Source organism: Dama dama, chromosome 5 (genome assembly GCF_033118175.1).
Source record: "Dama dama isolate Ldn47 chromosome 5, ASM3311817v1, whole genome shotgun sequence".
NCBI classification, from domain to species: domain Eukaryota; kingdom Metazoa; phylum Chordata; class Mammalia; order Artiodactyla; family Cervidae; genus Dama; species Dama dama.
The window spans coordinates 84219463-84243125 of record NC_083685.1 but is presented as its reverse complement, the minus strand read 5'-3'; the positions used below and the strand labels follow the sequence as shown (position 1 = coordinate 84243125).

The following is a 23663-nucleotide window of genomic DNA, read 5'->3' as shown; positions in this document are numbered from 1 at the left end:
AAAATAGCTGTTCTTCCTTCAGTCTTTCCTAGCTCAGTAATCGGCATGTCACTTACCCCAGATTTTAAAACAAAAACCTAGCAGTGATTCCTTCCTTTCACTCACATGAAATTCATTAGGTGCACTTAGATCTGCCTCCAAAACATATCTCAAATTTACCCATTTACTTCCATCAGCTCAGATACCACCCTAGTCCAAGCCAGCACCATCATTTCTACTTTGACTGACCTCCCTGTTTCCATTCTTACCCTTGTCTCATATCATTCTTCTGATTCAGGAATTATTTTGCTTGTTTGTTAACATCTTCTATCTCCACCAAAATGTAAGTTTCCTGAGGTGAGATTCGTGGAGTGTTGTTTACCAAACTATCCCTAAAAGTCTAGAACAGTGAGTGCCTGGCATAAGAAGATCTGGATAAATTTTTTTTTAATCAAACAAATAACATCACACCGTAAGTCAGTAAACCCTCCCGACTTCTCACAGCCAGGAGGCCCCGCCCTCTCCCCGAGCCACTTCCGCTCGCCCTAGGCCTTCTGGGAGAGGAAGTCCTCTGCGCAGGCGCTTGTGAGACCGCGGAGCTTTCTGGGTGAAGATGGATGCTCACGATCTGTTTCGCCGGCTCGGCGCGGGTGCCAAATTCGACTTGAGACGCTTCTCGGCGGACGCAGCTCGATTCCAGGTATTGTGGGCAGAAGCGCGAGAAACTGAGTAAGGAGTGGGAGCCGGAGAAATTGCCGAATGCTGGGGGAGTCCGCACTCGGAGACCCCGAGGCCTGGTTGTGGGGCATTTCCCCTCCTTTGGCGTTCAGCTTACCGCAGCCTTCTGAATGAACCGTTTACTTGTCCTAGACTTGCTTGGGTCTAGTCGGGAAATGTTTCACCTCCACTCTACCGCCCTGGCTGTTCTTCTGAGTTTATTCAAAGCACCGTTTAGAATCTTACTCTCAAAAATTATCTTTTTCCAAAACTGATGGAAAAGAATTTGAAAAACAGCAACAACCCCAAACGGAGAGAACAGATTATTTCTTGGTGATCTTCCCGTTTGCTTTGGCTTGCGTGGGCATGGTTCTTTTTATTCCCGCTACTCCACGGCGTATTAAGTAATGAGACGAACGATTTGAAATGGGCGCTCTTACAGAGGGAAGTGGTGAGTGATAAATCGAGAGAAGTTGGGGCCCAGTTGTGGAAAATCTTGAATATCAACTTTGGTATTGGGACTAGAGACATTTTTGTGTGTGTGCCTCACCTGTGTTTCTTCTTTCTCTGACGGTATAGTGTAGTTGTTAAGAGTTTGAAGTCTCGAACCAGATGATTCAATTTCAAATCCTGGGCCTTCCAGTTACCAGTTTTGAGACCGTGGTGAAGTTACTTAACGTGTTAATGCCTCGATTTTTCTCATCTGTTTTGCTGTTTACCTTGTTAGGGTTGTTGAAGGAAGGAGGAATTTAATGTATCTAAACATGCTTAGAAATCTGTCTGATTATGCAGTGTTAAGCAGTGTTAATTATGCAGATTAAGCATAAGTGTTATGCTTATCAGTGTTAGTTGCTGTTATGATTATTATTATTACTGTTAGAAGGTCAGAAAAGGTATCATCTTGGATTCCATTTTCCCGAACTCTTGTCAGCTCAACAGATATTTGGTGAAAGACAAAAAAGATTGGGAGTCATTGTACCCACATCCTTACTGTCAATGCTGCTAGAGTGATAACAATGCCAAATCTGTCCATAGATTTCATTTAAAATTTTTTGGGTTTTAGATAGGAAAAAGGAAATATGACTTTGATTCCTCGGAGGTGCTACAGGGACTGGACTTTTTTGGAAACAAAAAGTCTGTCCCAGGTGATTGTGGAGCATTAAGAACTCATCAGGAGCTACAAGATGAAGAGAAAAAAGAAGAGAGCCAAATTGAAAGGAAGAGGGAGCAAAACAGGAAAAAGAAGAAGATGATGACTTCAGGTTAGGGCTTGATTTATGGTTTTTGTCTCTAATTTTTTTTTTTTTCATTTACAGAAATAGTAGAAGCTTATGGTTATATGTCAGACAATATATTGCTGTTTGTCATTTGATAGCATTTAAATTGTTTCAAGGTATTTGTGATTACAAGTATTGTTACAGTAAAGATACTTGTAAGCATATCTTTTTATACAGGTGCTGTAATTTCTGTAATTAGCATCCCCAAAGTGGATTCAGTGGGTCAAAGGGCACACACACTTCTTCCTCTGAACAGATAACTGCAAAATGACTTCCCACAGCCGTGACAATGCTGAATACTGTTGGTCTTTTTTTTTTTCCTCCCCATTCTAATGAGTGAAATGTTTTTATTTATATTTTCTTGATAACTGGTGAGATTGAGCATCTTCTCATAGGCTTTTCTGGATGTTTACATTTCACGTTTTGTGGCTTGTTTGTATTCTTTGGCTATTTTTCACAAGGTGGTCTTTTTTTTCCTGTACTCAACTGTAGGAATATTTGTCTTTTTCCTTGTTCATCTATTAAGTTTCCCAGCCATTTTACCTTTTTGGTAAAATAAATACTTACACATGATTTTTAAAAGTTATTCAATCAGTTTATCTTAGATATTTTTGTAGAGAGAGTCTATTGACATGTATTTATACCTCACTTAAAAAGCGTGAATGATTGCATACTCTATATGCTGTTTTGTTCTGAACCTTCCTTCCCTCTACCCCCTTTATAACAAGATATAACAGTATTATCTTGGAATTTGTTATGAATGAGTAGGAAATGCGCTGCCTTGTTTGTTTTAATACAGCATCTTATCCCATTATACATTCCATTATTGATTTAACAAGTTCCTGAGTGGTGGGCCTTTAACTTGTTTCTCTGCTTTTGCTTTTACAGTGTTGCAGTAAATGTTATTCTACTTTGTGTGTATATGTGGGTGTATCTCTCTGATAAATTCTCAAAAGTGGGACTTCGTAGTTAACAGATAAACTTATTTTAAATTCAGATATTTGGGAATTGTCCACCAGAATCGTGGTATCATTAGGAAGTCTACTGCTTTGTTCATTGAACCATAGCATAGTATCCCGTTATATGTTGTAGGGATGTTCCATAATTGATGTGAGAAGTTTCTGTGTTAGGAACATTTACTTTGTTTCCACACTTTTGGTGACAGTGTTGCAATAAAAGTCATTTTACTTTCCTGGCTACAAGCAAGTTTAATAAAGCTTTCCATCAAGATGAATTCTAAAAAGACTTGACACCAGCTTAGGAAAAAGATTCAAATATTTGGCAACCAGAGACACACAGATATGTCCTGTAAGCATTTAGTAGCAAGTTCGGATAAACATAAAGAGTTTTAATTGGAGAATTCAAGGTCTTGTGGATTAGTAATAATTCAGGTCTGTTAATGCCAACTGTCTCCTCATAAAAGTGAGCATAATTTTTTATATTTTTTAAAAATCATTCCAATTGGTGATGCCCACCAGCAGTGTATGAGAGTTTTCTTTTTCTATTTTTATAATTTACCTCCTTATGTAGTATTGCACTTTTTTCTATTATACTGTTCATCTGTTTCTTCTTAATTTGTTAGAGAAGTTAGCTCTAGTCTAGCATACTGTGTTTACACATATTTTCTAGTTTATCCTGTCATAATCTTATTTATTTTTGCCATTTTATGTGTTAACTGTATCTTTTCCACAAAGGAAATTTTCCACAAATTACAAAAATTTGCTTTTGCTTTTGTGTCCTAAGCATTAAACTTAATTTTTTTTTTTTAATTCTCCCATACTTTCTTATTTGTAGTTTCATTTTGTTATATTGAAATCTCTGGCCCTCTGGGATTTTATTTGGTGTAAGGAGTGAATAAGGAACTAATTTAATTTTTTTTTCAGATGTCTAGCCGATTGTCTTAATATATTGATAATCCATCTTCTCCCCATTGGATTTAGATACAGCTTTTATTGTAACTTATTTCCCATATATATTTGGGTCTTTGGGTTCTGTTCTATTTCATTTACTTCTGATTCTGTGTTCATAGACCAGTACAAGCTTGTTTCAATTAACGTGGCCTTATGTTATAAATGGGCTTCAGTGGTGGCTTAGACAGTAAAGAATCTGCCTGCAATTCAGGAGACCCGGGTTCAATCCCTGGGTTGAGAAGATCCCCTGGAGAAGGGAATGGCAACCCACACCAGTATTCTTGCCTGGAAAGTCCCATGGACAAAGGAGCCTGGGGGACCAGAGTCGTACACATCTGAGCGACTAATACTGTTACAAATCCCAGTAGAGTAGTGCGGCATACCATGTTTATTGATTGAGCAACTGGATACTTTCTCCCTAAAGTGAGCTATAGGATCAGTGCAAATCCAATTAAAATTCTAGTAGGCTTTTTTGGTAGAAATGGAAAAGAATTAAAAATAATAATAATAAACATACACTTACCATGTGATCCACCTGTTCTGCTCCTCGAATTTACCCAACAGAAAGGAAAACCTGTGTTCTCACAAAGACTTGTATACTTGTGTTCATAGCAGCTTTGTTTGTAATAGCCAAAACTGTGAAATGACCCAAATGTCCTTGGACAGTGGAGGATAGACAGATTGCATATCCATACAGTAGGATACTCCCTGTAAATAAAAGGTTTAAAATTATCGACACATGCTCCAACATAGATTGGATGGATGAATCTCAGGATAACTATACTAAGTGAAAGAAGCCAGACTAAATTTAGTACATACTATAGGATTGCATTTATATAAGATTCCAGGAAAAAATTAATTAATCAATGAGAGAAAAAGGTAGTTGTCTAGGAATGGAGTAATGCACTATAGGGGGCTACAAGGAATTTTGGGAGCTGATGAAAATGGCCTTAAATGTGTTGATGGTTTAACAGGTGTATTGTTACTGTTTGGCCACTCAGTTGTGTCCAGCTCTTTTGCAACTGCATGGACTGTAGTCCACCAGGCTCCTCTTGTCCAGGGGATTTCCCAGGCAAGAATACTGGAGTGGTTGCCATTTCCTTTGCCAGGGGATCTTTGCAGGTCAGGGACCAAACCCATGTCTACTGCATTGCAGGTGGATTCTTTACCACTGAGCCACCAGGGAAATCCAACAGGTATATACATATGTCAAAACTCCTCAAATTGCATACTTTAAATATATGCAGTTTATTGTGTCTATTGTGCCTCAGTGAAGTTGAAAAAATTTTCAAAAAATTCCAGAAGTAGTCTTTACTATTCTTAGAATTTTTTAGCTATTCTTACATATTTATTTTCCCAGGTAAGCTTCAAAGTCAGCTAGGCCAGTTACCAAAACTGTCTAGTTGTATCAACTGTTACATTTTCTTTCAGTGTGAAGGTGTGGCCTATTTGTGCCACCTAAGAATGTTGCAGTTAAAATCTTTTAATTTTTTTAAAAAATATATTTTAGAAATTACTTCTCAAGAAGAAGTTTCTACTATACAGTGGATATCATCTGTGGAAGCAAAGATTGAAGATAAAAATGTTAAAAGAGAAAATAAACTAACTTCAAGAAAGTTAGAGCAGCTAAGAAAAGAAAAGGTGAGAGAAATATTTTTGCCCTAATAGTTTTTCTGGCCTTGTGCCTTTTTCACTGTGCTTGGGTTTTTCTGTTCATCAAAGTGAGTATGATTTTGTTAAGATAGAAGGTTATTTATAGTAGTCTAGATTTTACTTTAATGAAAATTTAAAGTAGCCTTTGAACTGTGGCTGAAATTTTTAAAGTTTAAAATTCTTGAAAGTATCTTGAAATCTTGAAACTTAAACAGGGTCAAATTTGATAATGTGTTTAGAATTAAATTTTTTAAATTTCTCATTTCCCTTTGATAAACATAAAATTGGCCCACTTTATCCTTTATGTTAAACTCCCTGGTTTTGAAGAATTTCACGTGACAGGGATTTGAGAGTTGGAATTCTTAAGAAACCTGTTTTGTAACTTGGGATTAGGAGGAGTGGAATTCAGAAGAGACAACAAATATGCCATTGTTGAGTTTGCTGCACTCCCGCCGTATTGCAGATGGAGTATCGTTCAGCTCCTTTGGTAATCCCGAATCCAGAATTTGGCTGTCTGGATCAGAGAGTGGGAAAAACCAAAAAAATAAAAAAATCAACATCACTTGACTTTTTTAGTGGCATTCAGTCTTAATAAGTAGAGTTTAGGGTAAATCGTTAAAAAGCATTGGCTCTTGTGCCAAGTGCCATATAAAGCAAATAGATTGATTGAGTGCCTGTCTTCTAGCAGTTTATATAAGATTGTGACTATGACAGTAGCACATGTATATGAATAATGTTATTCATGGCATTGACACATTAAGTGTGGAAAGTGTGGATAGATAGGTTTCATTGTTAGGAAGGTCATCCTTCTGTGAAAGGGTGGAAATTGTTCGTAGTATCTGTCTCTTTTAGGGCCTGGAATTTAGCTAGATGGCTTCATATAAGCTTATTTGAGAAACTTATTACTGTTTTACAACTTCTGACAATGTATTTTACCAAATCCCTTTGTTTTGCTTTTCAGCTAAACTTCTTCCGGAATAAACATAAAATTCATGTCCAAGGAACTGATCTTCCTGACCCAATTGCTACATTTCAGCAACTTGACCAGGAATATAAAATCAATTCTCGACTGCTTCAGAACATTCTGGATGCAGGCTTCCAGATCCCTACACCAATCCAAATGCAAGCCATTCCAGTTATGCTGCATGTGAGTGTGAAGGCCTCGAAGTGTGTGTGTGTGTGTGTATTCATTCTCTTTCCTCTGTCTTTGAGATCTTCCTGTCTGCCTTATTTCCCCTTGTTGAAATCCTTGCCATCCTCTAAACTCCATCTCTAATGCCTGTGCCTCCATACAGTTTGTCTTGATCACTACTGCTTTATGTGATCTTTTTCATTTACCAACAAACACTCTTTCCCCTAACACCCAATTCTCCATGTGTTTTCTTTTTCTTGCAACATTTATCTTACACTTTATACTACTGTGTGTTTGCACTAACTAACATTTTCCATTTAACGAAAAGTGTTCATCTTCTGAGGATAGGGACTATGTTCTGTTTATTCATCAATGATTTGGTTTATAATATCTAAGAAGTATTTCAGAGGTACTGAATTATTGTATATAACTTGACTTTGTTTTTAATCCCAGTGCTTTAAAAGTTTTTGGTCGCGCCATGCAGCTTGTGGGATCTTAGTTCCCCAACCAGGTATTGAACCCAGGCTCTCAGCAGTGAAAGCAGAGAGTCCTAACCACTGAACTGCCAGGGAATTCCCATATCCCAATACTTTTTATTATTGAACTATATTTAAATACTAAAAAAATACATAGATGTCAAGTGCACAGTCTAGTGAATTTCAGCAATTTCATACCCTTTTCCTTCGGTCCCCATCCCACCCTCACCCAGAGGTGAGCACTCTTCTGCTTCCTTATGTTGTTTAATCTCTCAGTCCTGTCCAACTCTTTGCAGCCCCATGGACTGTAGCCCACCAGGCTCCTCTGTCTGTGGGATTTCTCAGACAAGAATACTGGATTGGGTTGCCATTTCCTTTTCTAGGGGATCTTCTCGACTTAGGGATCAAACCCACGTCTCCTACATTCCAGGTGGATTCTTTACCGCTAGCCACCAGGGAAGCCCTGTTCTGGTTCTTACCGCCATGTATTATAGAATTATTATATAAGTGGAATCATTCATTATGTATTCTTTAATCTCTGGTTTCTTTCTTTCACTCTATGTACCTTTTTTGAGATCCTCCATGTTGCATATATCAATTTGTTACTGATATATGATAGGCTGAGTAGTATTTTCTTATATGAGTATACCGTTATTTGTTTATGCACTGTTGACAGAAGTATGAGTTAACTTAGATTTTTGAAATTAAGTTTTTCTGAGTTTCTTTTTGTAGTGGTGAGAGCTGCTTTTTTGTCACCACATAACCAAGACGGCCTCCCAGTTCTAGTAGCCAAAGGGTATGAGTTACCTCCTATCTCATCCATATTAATCCTTTTCATTTTCTTTGGGAACTGAAATAAGAATATATTTGAAGGATGTTTTTGACTGACGTTATAGCAAATTTGCTTTTAATTTTCATTAAAATGTTCTATGTGTAGTGATCTTAGCTGAAAGCTTTAAAAAGCACAGTGACTTTTTGAAGATTGTCACCTATAAATGATTGTCATTGGTGTTATCACCACTTTTTATTTTACTTTTAGTCCTTTATTTATTTATTAAAATTTTCCATGAGGATGGAGCAATGCAGATATCAGGACCAAAAGTTGGTTTTCTGATTTTGTTTTGATAAAGAGGTTTAGGGAAAAGGAAAATAGAAATAATGGGAATATGGTTGTGAATTATCTGGATTTTAGTTATCTGCTTTCTTTACCCAGTTCAAATTAACTTTAGTGATAATGCTCAGAAACTCCATTGGGGTGGTGGTAGCAGAGGTGGGTGATGTTAGAAAAGCAAATATCGTGCAAAACAGAAAAAGAGACACAGATGTACAGAACAGACTTTGGGACTCTGTGGGAGAAGGCGAGGGTGGGATGTTCAGAGAGAATAGCACTGAAACAAGTAAACTATCAAGGGTGAAACAGATCACCAGCCCAGGTTGGATGCATGAGACAAGTGTTCAGGGCTGGTGCACTGGGAAGACCCAGAGGGATCAGATGGGGAGGGAGGTGGAAGGGGGGATCGGGATGGGGAACACATAAATCCATGGCTGATTCATGTCAATGTGTGGCAAAAACCACAATACTGTAAAGTAATTAGCCTCCAACTAAAAAAATAAATGAAAAAAAAAAAAACTAAAAAGAAAAACAAATATCGGAGAAGTTAGAGGAATGATGGGAATGTGAGTGTCTGGACTTATTATATATGATTTTATTTTTATGGCTGGTAGCATTATTTGACTGGCACTGAAAAATGTATGTACTCTTCCTTGTACTTAATATACTCTGTTTTTAGGGTCGAGAACTGCTGGCTTCTGCTCCTACTGGATCTGGAAAGACTTTGGCTTTTAGCATTCCTATTTTAATGCACCTGAAACAACCCACAAATAAAGGCTTCAGAGCCCTGGTTATATCACCAACACGAGAACTTGCCAGCCAGGTATAACCTGTAGTTTCTGAAGAGAATGTGTTTGTGTTTGCCAGTCATCTTTCTTATTAGAGGGTAATAGAAAGGTCCAGAAGAGTAAGGCCCGTGTCTTTATCATGGTCAAGTATTGTGTACAAAGCACACTTCTTGGTATCTTACTGCATAAAGTCTTACAGTTTTCTAAAATATGATGATCTTAGCATTTATACTTTGGTATATGCTCTAAGATCCTTGTAGTTGGAAGGCTACTGTAACATATGTGTGTTAGTCACTTAGTCAAGTCCAACTCGGCAAGTCCGTGGTCTGTAGTCCACCAGGCTCCCCTGTCCATGGATTCTCCAGGCAAGAATCCTGGAGTGGGTTGCCATTCCCTTTTCCAGGGGGTCTTCCCGATCCAGGGATCGAACCTGGGTCATATGCATTGCAGGCAGATTCTTTACTGTCTGAACCACCAGGGAAGTGGTCTGTAAATATAGTTCCTCTTTAAAACTTTTTTTTCTCACCTAGAAAAAGGAAACCTCATCTCAGTTTTTGAGAAAGTAAAACTATACTGTGATCCATTCGACTCTCCCAGTGTGAGAGTGGGATGTAAATACATGTAAATACATGCCATGTATGAAACTGTTTTGAAACTGTACTCTATTCTTAAAAATAATACAGAGTTCAAGAGTTTTGATTTTTTTTCTCTTGGAACTGGTTTACTAGACCTGAAGAAACTATGAATCTTATTTGGCATTGGAGTTCCAAAATGCCAAGATTCCAGGTTACTTTCAGGTATTCATGGATTGATACTAGATTTATTTTATAAATACTAAAAAAGTGAGTATACATCTTATCCAAGTATTTCAGCAGCTGATGTTTTTATCATTTCTGTTTTAGATTCACCGAGAGTTAGTAAAACTATCCGAGGGAACAGGATTCAGGATACACATGATCCACAAAGCAGCAGTTGCAGCCAAGAAATTTGGACCTAAATCATCTAAGAAATTTGGTAAGGGATTACCAGGTGGCACCAATTGTAAAGAATCCACCTGCCAGTGCAGGAGACTCGGGCTCGATCCCTGGGTTGGGAAGATCCCCTGGAGGAGGAAATGGCAACTGACTCTAGTATTCTTGTCTGGAAAATTCCATGGACAAGTCCCTGGGGTCAGCGAGCCTGACACAACTGAGCATGCGTGCCAGAGGATGGAAGTTGTAAATTCAGTTCAGTTCATGCTTGAAATGTAAGGGATTTGGAAATTACAAATATCCGAATTGCCACCTAAAAATTCTTAAAGTGTAGTTAGTTTGATTTTTAGAAAAGCTGAAAGAGATCTCCTCTCACTCAGTAGTTACATAAATAGATACCAGGGGTTCTCTACCTCACCCTCCACCCCAAGGATATTTGGCAGTATATGGAGATACTTTGTCACAGCTGGGGAGAGGTGCTACTAGTAGAGGGATAGAAGCCAGTGACGCTGTTACACGTGCTGCGATGCACAGAATAGCCTCCTACAGCAAGGAGTTGTCTGAATCAAAATGTAGTACTGAGGCTGAGAATCCCTGCTTTATTCTATTGATGGTTAACCTGCCGTGGGAATATTCTGCAGATCAGACTGGCTTACATCTCTACTCTTAACGTCCACCAGAGAAACTTTTACTTGGCTTTTATCTTGAGCTTCTGAATAAAGTTCCATTTAAGGAAAGTATTTTCCTGAAAAACAAATGAATGTTTGAAAAGCAGAGTGTTGGATTATTGTTTTCCTGCCTCTTAGAGGCCAAGAAGGCAGGTCAAATAAAAGGAGAGTAAGGACTTAGTAGTTTGTGCTATGATGTATTAAAAAAATATGTACATTAGTTTGTTGTGTTATTGGTATAGTGCATATCAGCACTTATCCCCACTTGAGGTTATTAACTGAAATACAGGGGGCTTAATCCTCTAGTTTAAGACGGATGAATGTTGTTTTGCAATTTGTACCATTTGTTTTTCCTTACAGATATCCTTGTGACTACTCCAAATCGACTAATCTATTTATTAAAACAAGATCCTCCAGGAATAGACTTAACAAAGTATGTTACTTTAATAATGTCTTTTATGTGTGTTTTTCATTAACTTGATTATATTTTGTCTTCAACTATAATATAATACTTGTATTATTGCCCTTTGGAGCTTGCTATCTGCCAGCTTTCAGTCAGTGTTGGTGCTGAGAAAAAAGTAACTATCTGGTCTGGAATAAAGTTAACAGATTCTGATAAGCAATTAGTACAGAGTTCCCCTAGAAATTTTCACATCTTTCAGCAGTGGTGATGGAACTCCATCACCAATGCCAGTGGAACTTCTGTCATTGTCAGTGGAACTTCATATCCTTTGGGGTAATGGAATAGGTACATTAATTTATGTTGATCTTCTTTTACCTTTTTATTGCTTATTTTTCTTGTACCTTTTTCTGGTACAGTATGTGGATCTGAGAAGCATCATTGTGGTTTGACTTCTTCATGTGTCCCCGCAGTTTAGTGACATGTCCTGGATCTCTCAGTTCAATAAACCACAAATTTTTGTTGTTGTTTCTTAGTGTTGAATGGCTGGTAGTAGATGAATCAGATAAACTGTTTGAAGATGGCAAAACTGGGTTCAGAGACCAGCTGGCTTCCATTTTCTTGGCCTGTACATCCCACAAGGTGAAGAGAGCTATGTTCAGTGCAACTTTTGCCTATGATGTTGAACAGTGGTGCAGACTGAACTTGGACAACGTCATTACTGTATCCATTGGAGCAAGGTAATTCCTCTTCCATTATCACACTGATTAAAAAAAAAGTCATTATTTTAGACTAAAGGAGACAGGTTGTGTGGCCTAAGATTAATAAAAAGAGTTTTACTGAAAGAAACATATTCTTTAAAGTCAAGTTTGATTAAGGATATTCTATGTTAGAATAATCTAAAGGGACATTCTCATATCGTCATGCAGATATTACTATCATCATGCATTTAGTTGATTTTTCCCTTCCATAAAGTATTACCATGAGTTCTGTGGCCACCCAGAGGATTTAATCTCTTTGATGGCTTAACTCAGTTGGGCTGAGAGAAGGAAGCTGATGTTACTGAGCCACTTGATTTGTAATTCCTTTTTAAAAATATTTTCAGGTGCATTTATGCTAAATGATAGAAAAAAAGTTTTATGAAATTATAATACTGCCCCTTAATATACTGTAGTGCAACCCATGAAATGGAATGGAGCTTCCCTGGTGCCTCAGCAGTAAGGCAGGAGACCTGTGTTCAGTTGCTGGGTCGGGAAGATTCCCTGGAGAAGGGAGTGGCAACCCAGTATTGTTGCCAGGAGAATAGAAATAGTAAAAGTGAAGATAATAGCTGTAGAAGAAGTGCTTATAATACCATGTTAAGTAAAAAGCCAAATGAAGTGATAAAGAATATCCTATCTACTTCCAACTTAAAACTCCTGTGTATAAAAAGAAAAATAGAACAGGTTCACCATAAATATAATTTTGAAGGAAGATAACAGAATGGAAAAAGTATTTATACATGGTGTAGTAACTGGCTTATACAGTGTTAATAAAACCTTTAGATACCTCACTCCCAACTGTCTGTCTATAAATAAGCCTTTGCTAACATTATGAAAAAAATTTAGCCATATGAAGCAACCTTTAAAATGTTCTCATTTTACCCAGTAATTTTACTTTTAGAAAGATTTTGTAAGGAATTGGAAACATGAAAATATATGACTGGAACACAACAAAATATCAAAGTTTATTGTAAAATGGTAGAATTGTGGGCAGCTTTTTTATGTCTTTATTTTTTAAATTGAAATAACATTTTAATAATCGGAACAGAACATTTAAAGACTTAAATAGACATTTCTCTGAAGAAGGCATCCAGATGTCCAGTAGGCACGTGAGAAGATGCTCAACATTACTAATTATTAGAGAAATGCAAATGAAAGCTACAATGAGGTACCACCTCACACCAGTCAGAATGGCCATCATCAAAAAGGCTACAAAGAATAAGTGCTGGAGAGGGTGTGGAGAAAAGGGAGCCTTCCTGCACTGTTGGTGGGAATGCAGATTGGTACAGCCACTACTGAGAACAGTGTGGAGTTCCTTGAAAACTAAAATTAGAGTTGCCATATGATACATCAGTCTTACTCCTGGGCATATATCCAGAGGAAACTAATTTGAAAAGATACATGCACCCCAGTGTTCATAGCAGCACTATTTATAAAAGCCAAGATGTGGAAATAGCCTAAATGTCCACTGACAGAGAAACGGATAGAGATGTGATGTGTGTGTGTGTGTATACACACACATGGAATGCTACTCAGCCATAAAAAAGAATGAAATAATGCCATTTGCAGCAACATGGATGGATCTAGAGATTATACTAAGTGAAGTAAGTCAGAGTAATAAATATGATATCGCTTATGTGTAGAATCTAAAAATGATACAAGGGAACTTATTTACAAAACAGAAACAGACTTATGGACATAGAAAACAAAGTTACGAATACCAAAGAGGAAATTAGGGGGGAGGGATAAAGTAGGAGTTTGGGATTAGCAGATGCAAACTTCTAAAGGGAAAATACATAAACCACATATAATTACTTATAATGGAAAAGAATTTGAAAAAGTGTGTGTGTGTGTGTATGTGTATATGTATATATATATGAAACTGAATCACCAGAGACTTTGGCTTAAAGCTCAACATTCAGAAAACTTAAGATCATGGCATCTGGTTCCATCACTTCATGGAAAATAGATGGGGAGACAGTGGAAACAGTGTCAGACTTTATTTTTTTGGGCTCCAAAATCACTGCAGATGGTGATTGCAACCATGAAATTAAAAGATGCTTACTCCTTGGAAGGAAAGTTATGACCAACCTAGATAGCATATTAAAAAGCTAGAGACATTACTTTGCCAACAAAGGTCCGTCTGGTCAAGGTTATGGTTTTTCCAGTGGTCATGTATGGATGTGAGAGTTGGACTGTGAGGAAAGCTGAGTGCCGAAAAATTAATGCCTTTGAACTATCGTGTTGGAGAATACTCTTGAGAGTCCCTTGCACTGCAAGGAGATCCAACCAGTCCATCCTGAAGGAGATCAGTCCTGGGTGTTCATTGGAAGGACTGATGCTGCAGCTGAAACTCCAATACTTTGGCCACCTCATGTGAAGAGTTGACTCATTGGAAAAGACCCTGATGCTGGGAGGGATTGGGGGCAGGAGGAGAAGGGGACGACAGAGGATCAGATGGCTGGATGGCATCACCGACTCAATGGGCATAAGTTTGAGTAAACTCCGGGAGTTGGTGATGGACAAGGAGGCCTGGCGTGCTACGATTCATGGGGTCGCAAAGAGTTGGACACGAATGAGCGACTGAACTGAACCGAACTGAACTAAAATTTAAAAACTTTGGTATAACACAGGGAGTTCTATGACAACCAAGAGGGGTAGGATAGGGAGGGAGAGGACATATGTATACTTGACTGATTGACGTTGTTAAATGGCTGAAACCAACACAACATTGTAAAGCAATTATTCTCTAGATAAAAGTAAATTTCAAAAAACTTTGTCTTTATAAATAATTAGGTACTTACATTGACAATGGAAAAAGTCATTCTGTTGGAGTTATGTGTAAATTTTTTCATTTATTTAAAATTTATGGGGAAAAACAAAGATTGGCTCTCACAAACTGCAAGGTATGTTTTTTTCCTCAGGAATTCTGCAGTAGAGACGGTAGAACAAGAGCTTCTCTTTGTTGGTTCGGAGACTGGAAAACTACTGGCCATGAGAGAACTTGTTAAAAAGGTATATTTGGGCTGCATTTTCAAATTTTGATGAAGTTCACCAAGCCTTGTATTACTAACGGGAGGCTGAGCACGTTTTCCTGCATCGTGTTTAGTAATCCAGTGGCAAATCAGTAAGAAGCACGTTGGAGCAACTCATCCCAAGTGGGAGAGGCTCACCTCTTAGAATAAAATTAAGTTTCTGTTCCCAGCTCAGGGTAGGCTAGGAAAAGACCTAACTGATGTCCTGAAAGCCTCCTTTTTCCACATCTGTGAACTGGCAGACCTTAAAGGTACTGGGCATTCAGTTCCAGACCACCACAGTAAAGCCAATATCATAATTAAGTGAGTCACAGGAATTTGGGGGACTTCCCAGTGCATAGGAAAGTTGCATTTACACTATGCTGTAGTCAAGTGTGCAATGGCATTGTCTGGAAAAAAGTAAACAATGTACACACCTTAATTAAAAATACTTCATTGCTAAACCTACTAACCATCACCTTCATTGTGTCATATTAGTAACATCAAAGAGGACTGATCACAGCTCACCAGGGCAAATATAATAATTATGAAAAAGTTGGAAATATTGCAAGAATTACCAAAATGTAATTTTGGTACAGAGACAAGAAGTAGGCAAATGGTGTTGGGGAAAAAATGGTGTCAATAGACTTGCTTGAACATAGGGTTAGCCACACAACTTGGATTTATGAAAAACCCATTATCTGCAAAGTGCAATAAAGTAAGAGTATGCCTACATATTGAAATCTCCCCCTACCACTCTGCTGCTTTCATGTAGAACTGGGGCCTTACATGAGTAGGACACTAGAGTGGGGTTTTTTGTTTTATTACTGAATTAATACAAATATAGTACTTAGAATAGTGCTTGGCACATTGTGCTATATTTGTTAGTTTTGCTAATAATGATATCACTTGGCAATAGGAAATGGAAGGTTTTCACAGATACTTACATAGGATTATACTCCAGGGATTTTTAGCCATGTATGAACTTGAGTTTTGTGAACCTTCTGAAATTGTGTGAATGTCTGGTTGCCTATTAGACAGCTTCATATCTTTCATTAGATTCTGAAAGGATGTGTGGACCATAGTAACAAGGTCAAGTCCTAATGCTGACAGTTGAAAATATAGAAAGCTGGTTTGAGAGAGAAACAGGGTTTGATGATACAAAATGTAAAAATCATTTGCTTAGAGCTAGTAGTTATAACTTAAATTTTGTCTAACTTGATAAGATAAAGATTATTTTGAGAGAACTGAGAACCAGGGACTAGGCTTTGGGGAATACACACAGTCAGGATAAATAATGGATTAAAGTGACAATTATTATATTTTAAGAAGGAACAAAAATGCTCTGAGGCACAGAAGCAAACATGATTATTTCAAGGAGTGGACATCCATTGCTGTAGAAAGGTGAAGGAGGATTAATTAGACAATGAACAAAATGGAGAGTACTGCTCACCTTGAGTAGGAAAAGCCCATTGTAGAGAATGGATGCTGAGGAAGATGGAGGCAGACTTAGACCACAGGTCTGAGAAATCTGGCAATTTCTAAATTGAAATGAATTAAAATCTTATGAAATGATGCAGTTATACTCTTAGTTATGGGTTATGTGTGCTTTCTTTTAGGGTTTCAATCCACCTGTTCTTGTTTTTGTTCAGTCCATTGAAAGGGCTAAAGAACTTTTTCATGAGCTCATATATGAAGGTATTAACGTGGATGTTATTCATGCAGACAGAACACAGCAACAGGTAAAGTCAAATGTAAACTTTCAAAGCAACAAAGAACAACTAAGCACTAGCATTTATGAAGCACTTGTTTTTCATTCCCAGACTGGTACTAAAACATTTGTTGTATGTTCTGTTGACCAGAGAGATAACACAGTCCACAGCTTCAGAGCAGGAAAAATCTGGGTTCTCATTTGTACAGCCTTGCTGGCCAGAGGGATCGATTTTAAAGGTGTGAACTTGGTTATCAACTATGACTTTCCAACCAGCTCAGTGGAATATATTCACAGGATAGGTGAGTCATGTGTCCCCACCCCCACCCCCCACTCATCTGTCTTAGCACGTCTACCTGAGTCCCTTCAGCATGTTCATTTTCAGTACTGTAAAAGTCCAGTGACTTGTATATTTGAATCTTGAAAGTCCCATTCCCCTCAAAAATGAGTTTTTTTGTTTTTTTAATGGTCTGATTTCTCTTAGGTCGAACTGGGAGAGCTGGGCATAAAGGAAAAGCTGTTACATTTTTCACTGAAGATGATAAACCATTATTAAGAAGGTAAATTAGGAGAAATAGCTTAGCATTAAGCTGGCAAAATTGGTTCATTATTCTTATACACAATTAATAGATAATTACAAAATGGCTGTGTCCCAAATTCTGTAATTTACATAATGGCTGTGTCCCAAATTCTGTTATGGTATTAGTCAACCAAATGTTAGCCATGAAAGAAAAATGATCAAAAGGCTTCGTTTTTGTCCTTCCATTGTTAGATTTTGGAAGTATTCACAAGAGAATATTCGTTTAAGTTTCAGACTCACAGAATTGTCCCAATAACATCACTTTATATTAATCACAAGGTTATATTAAGGTTTTTGGATTAGTGAATAGTTAAAGTTAATCCCTGAATCTCTTACGTTACAGCCTAATCAAAATGATCTCTTAGCATGGTGCATTCTCCCATTACTCTTAGGAGCAGATGGAGTTTTAACTTTAGTCCCAGGTCACCTGTTGTAGAGGAAAAACTGTTTTAGTAACACACTCCAATATTATTCAGTTGTAGCCCCTTGAAGCTGGGTAACCTATGATAGATGCATTTTTAGAATCTCATCTTAATATAGCCCATCATCATAGATGTTAATGTAAAGGCTGAGTTATATTTCCTACACTTGGGCTGCCTACAGAAATGTTAGGCTGATGATAACTGACAGCAGTTCATATTTCTAACAGATGAAATCAAGCTGTGGATGGAGGTGGTTTGTACATTGACCTGTTTCTCGGTTGTGACAGATTTTGATTTGTGCCTTCTGAGCCTTGGCTCTGTCAACCTTGGTCTTGTCATGAGCAGACTCCGATGTGATACATAGGGGACTATTCCAGCAGCCTTGATTCACCTGAGTTTCCTCAGCAACTCTAAGCATGTGACTCTGATGACCCCCCATGTCAGTGTGTGCACTTCAGTTTTCTTTTCCATCTGGGAAATGGGGATAATGATGATATTTACTACAAAAGCTTGTAAGGATTGAATAAGTGACTGTACATGAGAAGTTCGAGTCAGCCAAGCCCTGTGATTTAATAAAGTGTGACTCTGACTTCAATGTTTCCTCCAAGACTGGGCTATGCTGGCTAGGGCTTGGGGCATGTTGCATAGAAGCACCTGCTATTAAAATTATTCATCAGTATGTTGGTTTCAGTCCAGCAGACTGTTCTCTCAGTAGTCTGATATGATTGCTCCTGGTAATAATTGGTAATAATTTACCAGAACACTTCACTGGATTACTTTCTTGTTTGTGTACTCTTAGTTCCTCTTCTGTTGTGCAGAGGGTTTAAGTACATAAACAACAGTTTGACAAGATACAAATTTATGTTTACCGGTACCTTTTTCAGTGTTGCCAATGTCATCCAGCAGGCTGGATGTCCTGTCCCAGAATACATAAAAGGTTTCCAGAAACTACTAAGGTACAGTCTTAAATTTACTTGGGAGTTTTTCTCTCTTTGCATGTACATTCTTACTTTCACACTTGTACATTATAGTTCTATCAATGCTACTATTTTAGAACATTTTAAAGGAAAAACTTTCCTCTTAAATATTTGTGAATACGGTGTGTTCTTTCCCTGTCAGTTTTTCATCCTTGAAATTTTAAGTACTCAGATTTTTAAAATATTATTAAATGTGAGTGAAATATGCTTAGATTTTAATTCATAAAGCTAGTAAAAAGTAGTTAATTGGCCAGAATGAGCCTCTAGTGCTTATTGGCAGAGACAATATGAGAGTGACACATATTTTAATCATAATCAGTGCCTTTTTAAAAATTGGTTGAATTTATCATCTCTCTGGATTAATGCTCTGGATACTATTAGGTAAACTAGTATATTAAAGTGGATACAGTGTTGTCACTGTAAACCAGTAAATAGATAAACAAATTTTGTGACCAAGAACCAAAACTAGTTTTAGTTTTAGCTCTCTAAAGTAAGTTGCACTTAATCAGTTCTTTCTTCTCTTTGTAACTTCCAGTAAACAAAAGAAAAAGATGATTAAGAAGCCCTTGGAAAGGGAGAGCATTAGTACAACTCCAAAATATTTTTTAGAAAAAACTAAGGATAAACGGTAAGTATATGGTAAAAGTTAGTTTGACTCTGTCATATTCATATAACTTGGGCATTATTTTTCCTTAGGATAGATTTTTAGAAGTAAAATTTGATAGGTCTATAGTCCATTATGGAGAAGGAAATGGCAACCCACTCCAGTATTCTTGCCTGGAAAATTCCATGGACAGAGGAGCCTGAGGGGCTACAGTCCATGGGATCACAAAGAGTCGGACACGACTGAAGTGACTTAAGACACATGCATGCACTGTCTCCACACAGCCTGCATCTGGACACACTACTGAGGCCACTTGTTAGGACTGTCAGCTCACATCAATGGAATCTTTCTTGAAGCTTTGTATTCTGGGCAGGATTTCAGTAGGATTTACACTGAAGCATGTTGAAACCTCTCTGAAAAGTATGATTTGGGTAAATTATAAATTTATTTATATGTAAATTATAAAACTTATGATTTACATATTCATATGAAATTATATGCAGATTTATTTATATTTCTTTTTATTACAATGTACACAGGACTACCCTTTTTGCCTGTCACTACTGGGAAACCATGATCTCATAGGGGTAGACTGAAATATTCTCCATAGTACTATTCTTTCCACTGTTTAAGGAAAAATGACACTTTAAATTCTGTCAGTACCAGTTAAAATATAACATATATAAAATATGGGAATTTACCAAGTACTTACTGTCCATCTTTAGCCTTACTGCATATATCTGTATTATATATGTACTGCATACATAATATGTAGTAAGGTGTTCAAAGGATGCAAAATGAGACCCCTTTCCTGAAGTTGGTGGCTCAGAGGATAAAGCATCTGCCTGCAATGCGGGAGACCTGGGTTGGATCCCTGGGTTGGGAAGATCCCCTGGAGAAGGAAATGGCAACCCACTCCAGTATTCTTGCCTGCAGAATCCCATGGACAGAGGAGCCTGGCGGGCTACAGTTCATGGGGTCGCAAAGAGTCGGACACGACTGAGCGACTTCACTTTCACTTTCCTGAAGTTAGGGAAAGGAGATTAGTATACATGAAAAAAATAGTTAGAAAATATTTTTAAGTAAAATAGAAGCTAGAGAAGGGAAAAATCATTATGAATTGGTCGTTTACAAAAAATTTTACAGAAGTAGAATTATCTTCAGGGATAGGTAAAATTTAGGCATGTAGAAGGAACAAGGTGAACTCAGGTGAGAAGACTGGCCTGCACTTTCCTTCTGAGTGAAAGAGTCAGCCTGACATTTTGTATTAATTATGGGAAGTCATGTTCAACCCCAGTACATGGCATGTAAAGAGTGTCCCAAGGGTTTAGTGGTTTTAAGCTTTAGTAACTTGGGAGGAATAAATGTTACAACCTTACGAAAATACATCACTGGAAAGATTAATTTGTACCTAATCAGTTTTGTGCCTTCTTGATGCATTTTTTATTTTTCGTCTTTGTGGCAACAGTTCCTGGGTGGATTGGTAGAGGATTAATAGACTAGTGCATTGCTACAGGAGGTTGCCCTGCTTTGTCACCTTATCTGTCTTCACTAGACTTTTTCTTGCAATGAGCTGCTTCTGAATTGTTGCATGTACATCAGAACCTCATTCGTGGGTGATCATAAAGCTAGGATTGAAAGTGCAATCCTTTCAGGTACTGACTAGCAGCTGAGGAAAGTTTTTACAAAGACGGAAAATCAACTAGAACATAAGATTGTGGCTCTGTTGAACTGTAATAAGAAATATTGATATTTTAAATTATATTTTAATTGATTTTTTTATGCCTCAAAGTTATTAAAACTTACGGCTGCACTAAGACTTTGAGGACACTTGGTATAAATCTGTCCCTAGCCCCTGCTTAAGATGCTTTGGTTGTCTTATTTTCTTCACATTTAAAAACCATACTTCTTAACATAGCATACACACAAGAGCTGATCTGACACCAGCTTACCTTTCCACTACAGATGTTGCTATAATGATCCTACCCACACCTGTGGCCTCAGCTCAATGCTGATTACTCTTAAGTCCATATTGTCAGACCCTGCTTCCCAACTGAGTAATAAACCTAAATCCTGTTGCCTAGTGGACCTCACTTCAGGCACTGCAAACTCACCCTGGTGTAGTAGAGGGTGGAGGAGACTGGATTTGGAGCAAGAAGAACTGGCTCTAATATCACCTCTTCCTGTGTGAGTTTAAACAAATCACATCTTTAAGCCTCTTTCCTCCTATATATAATGGAAATAGGTATATAAATAATAACTCTGCCACTCACTGTTGGTGAAGGATTAAGTGAGTTGATTTGCATTACTCTTCTGTAGTATGCAAATGTTGTTTCTCAAACATTTTTTTGTTTTTGTTTTCTCAAAAGTTTTTTCTTGTGTTAAGAGTTAGTTGATGGCATTCACCATTCGCCAAGCTCTAAAATCAGAATATCAGAGTTCAATCCTAATATTATCAGTGTGTGATGATCTGCAAGTTACTCAACCACTCTACCTCATTTTCCACATCTGTATAATGAGGATACTAATAGAATCTTCTTCATAAGTTAGAAGATCTGAGTTGATACATATAAAGCACTTGTAACAATGTCTAGCACTTAATCAATGTGAACTCTTTTTATTGGGTCAGAATCTGTCTTTTATGCCATGTTGTAATGTAGTTTATTGTGGTATTTCTGTCTCACTTAGGCGGATATGTTTTTCTAAAGGGCAGACACAATTTTGTGTTCCTAATGTCTCACATACTTGATGGTGAAGGTTTCAGTAAATGTTTATTAAACTAGTAGAGTTTTGGAAAGTACATATATCTAAAATTTCTAATTCAGCTTTCCTTTCATTGTCACAGGAAAAAGGTCACTGGTCAGAACAGCAAGAAGAAAGAAGCTCCTGAGGACAAAAGTTAAAAACAGACTTTTAAAAGAACTATATCACAAATGTGATTTTATAATTTCAGCATGAATTTTTTTTTCATGGAATATATTGTCTTATAATCACCCATACCAAACATTTGAAGTCAACCATAAGAATGTGGGACTAATGAAAAATGATCCTAAATTCTCAGTGTATCATGTCAAGTTTTAATTCATAGGTGATTTTTAAATGATTATACAGTGGAAAAAACATTCATTGACATCTGTGTGGTTTGAATCCAGAGTGATACTTCTTATAGAAGAACCAGAGCTTATACTAAAAGTAACAACACCCAAATGTGGTGAGCTGGATTTTTCCCTTCAAGTATGAAGGAACGTGTTGCATATGCTGTGGAGAGGCATTTGGAACCACATTGCGAAGTAAAGTCTTGAGATTGAATTCCCCTTCCTACCCACTTTTTTTGGGGTGTGGTGGGAGGGAAATGGACAAGAGGCAACATAAGCTGTCTACCAAGAATAAACCTACTCATCTCTCTATTTCGCTGTTTCTAAATTTGTTAATGGCTTTTTGTAGTAGGAGCCATAACAACGAGATTCCTTTTTTCCTCCCATACAGCAAATTCCCACTGGCTGTCTATTTTACATGTGGTAATATAAATTTCCATGATACTCTCTCTGTACATCTCACAAGCTCCTCCCCTCTCCTCATGTCTGTAAGTCTATTCTCTATGTCTGTTTCTCCATTGCTGCCCTGCAAATAAATTCTTCAGTACCATTTTTCTAGATTCTGTATATGTGTTGATATATGATATTTATGTTTCTCTTTCTGACTTACTTTACTCTGTATGATAGGCTCTAGGTTCATCCACCTCATTAGAACTGACTCAAATGTGTTGCTTCTTACGGCTGAGTAATATTCCATTACTCAGAACTGGACATGGAACAAAAGGCTAGTTCCAAATAGGGAAAGGAGTATGTCAAGACTGTATATTGTCACCCTGCTTATTTAACTTACGCAGAGTACATCATGAGAAATGCTGGACTGGATGAAGCAGAGCTGGAATCAAGATTGCCGGGAGAAACATCAATAACCTCAGATACGCAGGTGACACCACCCTTATGGCAGAAAGTGAAGAACTAAAGAGCCTCTTGATGAAAGTGAAAGAGGAGAGTGAAAAAGTTGGCTTAAAGCTCAACATTCAGGAAACTAAGATCATGGCAACTGGTCCCATCACCTCATGGCAAATAGATGAGGAAACAATGGAAACAGTGTCAGACTTTATTTTTCTGGGCCCCAAAATCACTGCAGATGGTGATTGCAGCCATGAAATTAAAAGACTCCTTGGAAGGAAAGTTATGACCAACCTAGACAGCATATTAAAAAGCAAAGACATTGCCAACAAACATCCGTCTAGTCAAAGCTATGGATTTTCCAATAGTCATGTATGAATGTGAGAGTTGGACTATAAAGAAAGCTGAGCACCGAAGAATTGATGGTTTTGAACTGTGGTGTTGGAGAAGACTCTTGAGGGTCCCTTGGACCACAAGGAGATCCAACCCATCCATCCTAAAGGAAATCAGTCCTGAATATTCATTGGAAGGACTGATGTTGAAGCTGAAACTCCAGTACTTTGGCCACCTG

General features: G+C 37.6%; 1 protein-coding gene across 2 annotated transcripts; it reads left to right on the top strand.

The window, feature by feature from the left end:
- Nucleotides 1–540: 540 nt before the first annotated feature.
- DDX52 (DExD-box helicase 52) lies at nt 541–22558 on the top strand. 2 transcript variants are annotated; one of them, XM_061142743.1, is made up of 15 exons: nt 541–679; nt 1760–1958; nt 5394–5524; nt 6498–6683; nt 8935–9078; nt 9946–10057; nt 11043–11115; nt 11619–11822; nt 14768–14858; nt 16477–16599; nt 16720–16870; nt 17053–17128; nt 18455–18526; nt 19083–19175; nt 21997–22558. In XM_061142743.1, exons 1-15 carry the CDS (start codon nt 593–595, stop codon nt 22052–22054), a joined length of 1800 nt encoding a protein of 599 aa, XP_060998726.1. In that variant the 5' UTR covers nt 541–592; the 3' UTR covers nt 22055–22558. The 2 variants fall into 2 exon arrangements, with proteins under 2 accessions (XP_060998726.1, XP_060998727.1); XM_061142744.1 differs by lacking the exons at nt 19083–19175; nt 21997–22558 and having other exon boundaries at nt 17858–18526.
- The last annotated feature ends 1105 nt before the right edge of the window (nt 22559–23663 follow it).

Excerpts from the sequence above, each read along its gene's own strand:
- DDX52 (XM_061142743.1), top strand. The coding sequence starts at position 593 with ATGGATGCTCACGATCTGTTTCGCCGGCTCGGCGCGGGTGCCAAATTC. Across the intron at positions 10,058-11,042 it reads TAAATCATCTAAGAAATTTG|ATATCCTTGTGACTACTCCA; the intron begins GTAAGGGATTAC and ends TTTTCCTTACAG. Across the intron at positions 17,129-18,454 it reads GATAAACCATTATTAAGAAG|TGTTGCCAATGTCATCCAGC; the intron begins GTAAATTAGGAG and ends TACCTTTTTCAG.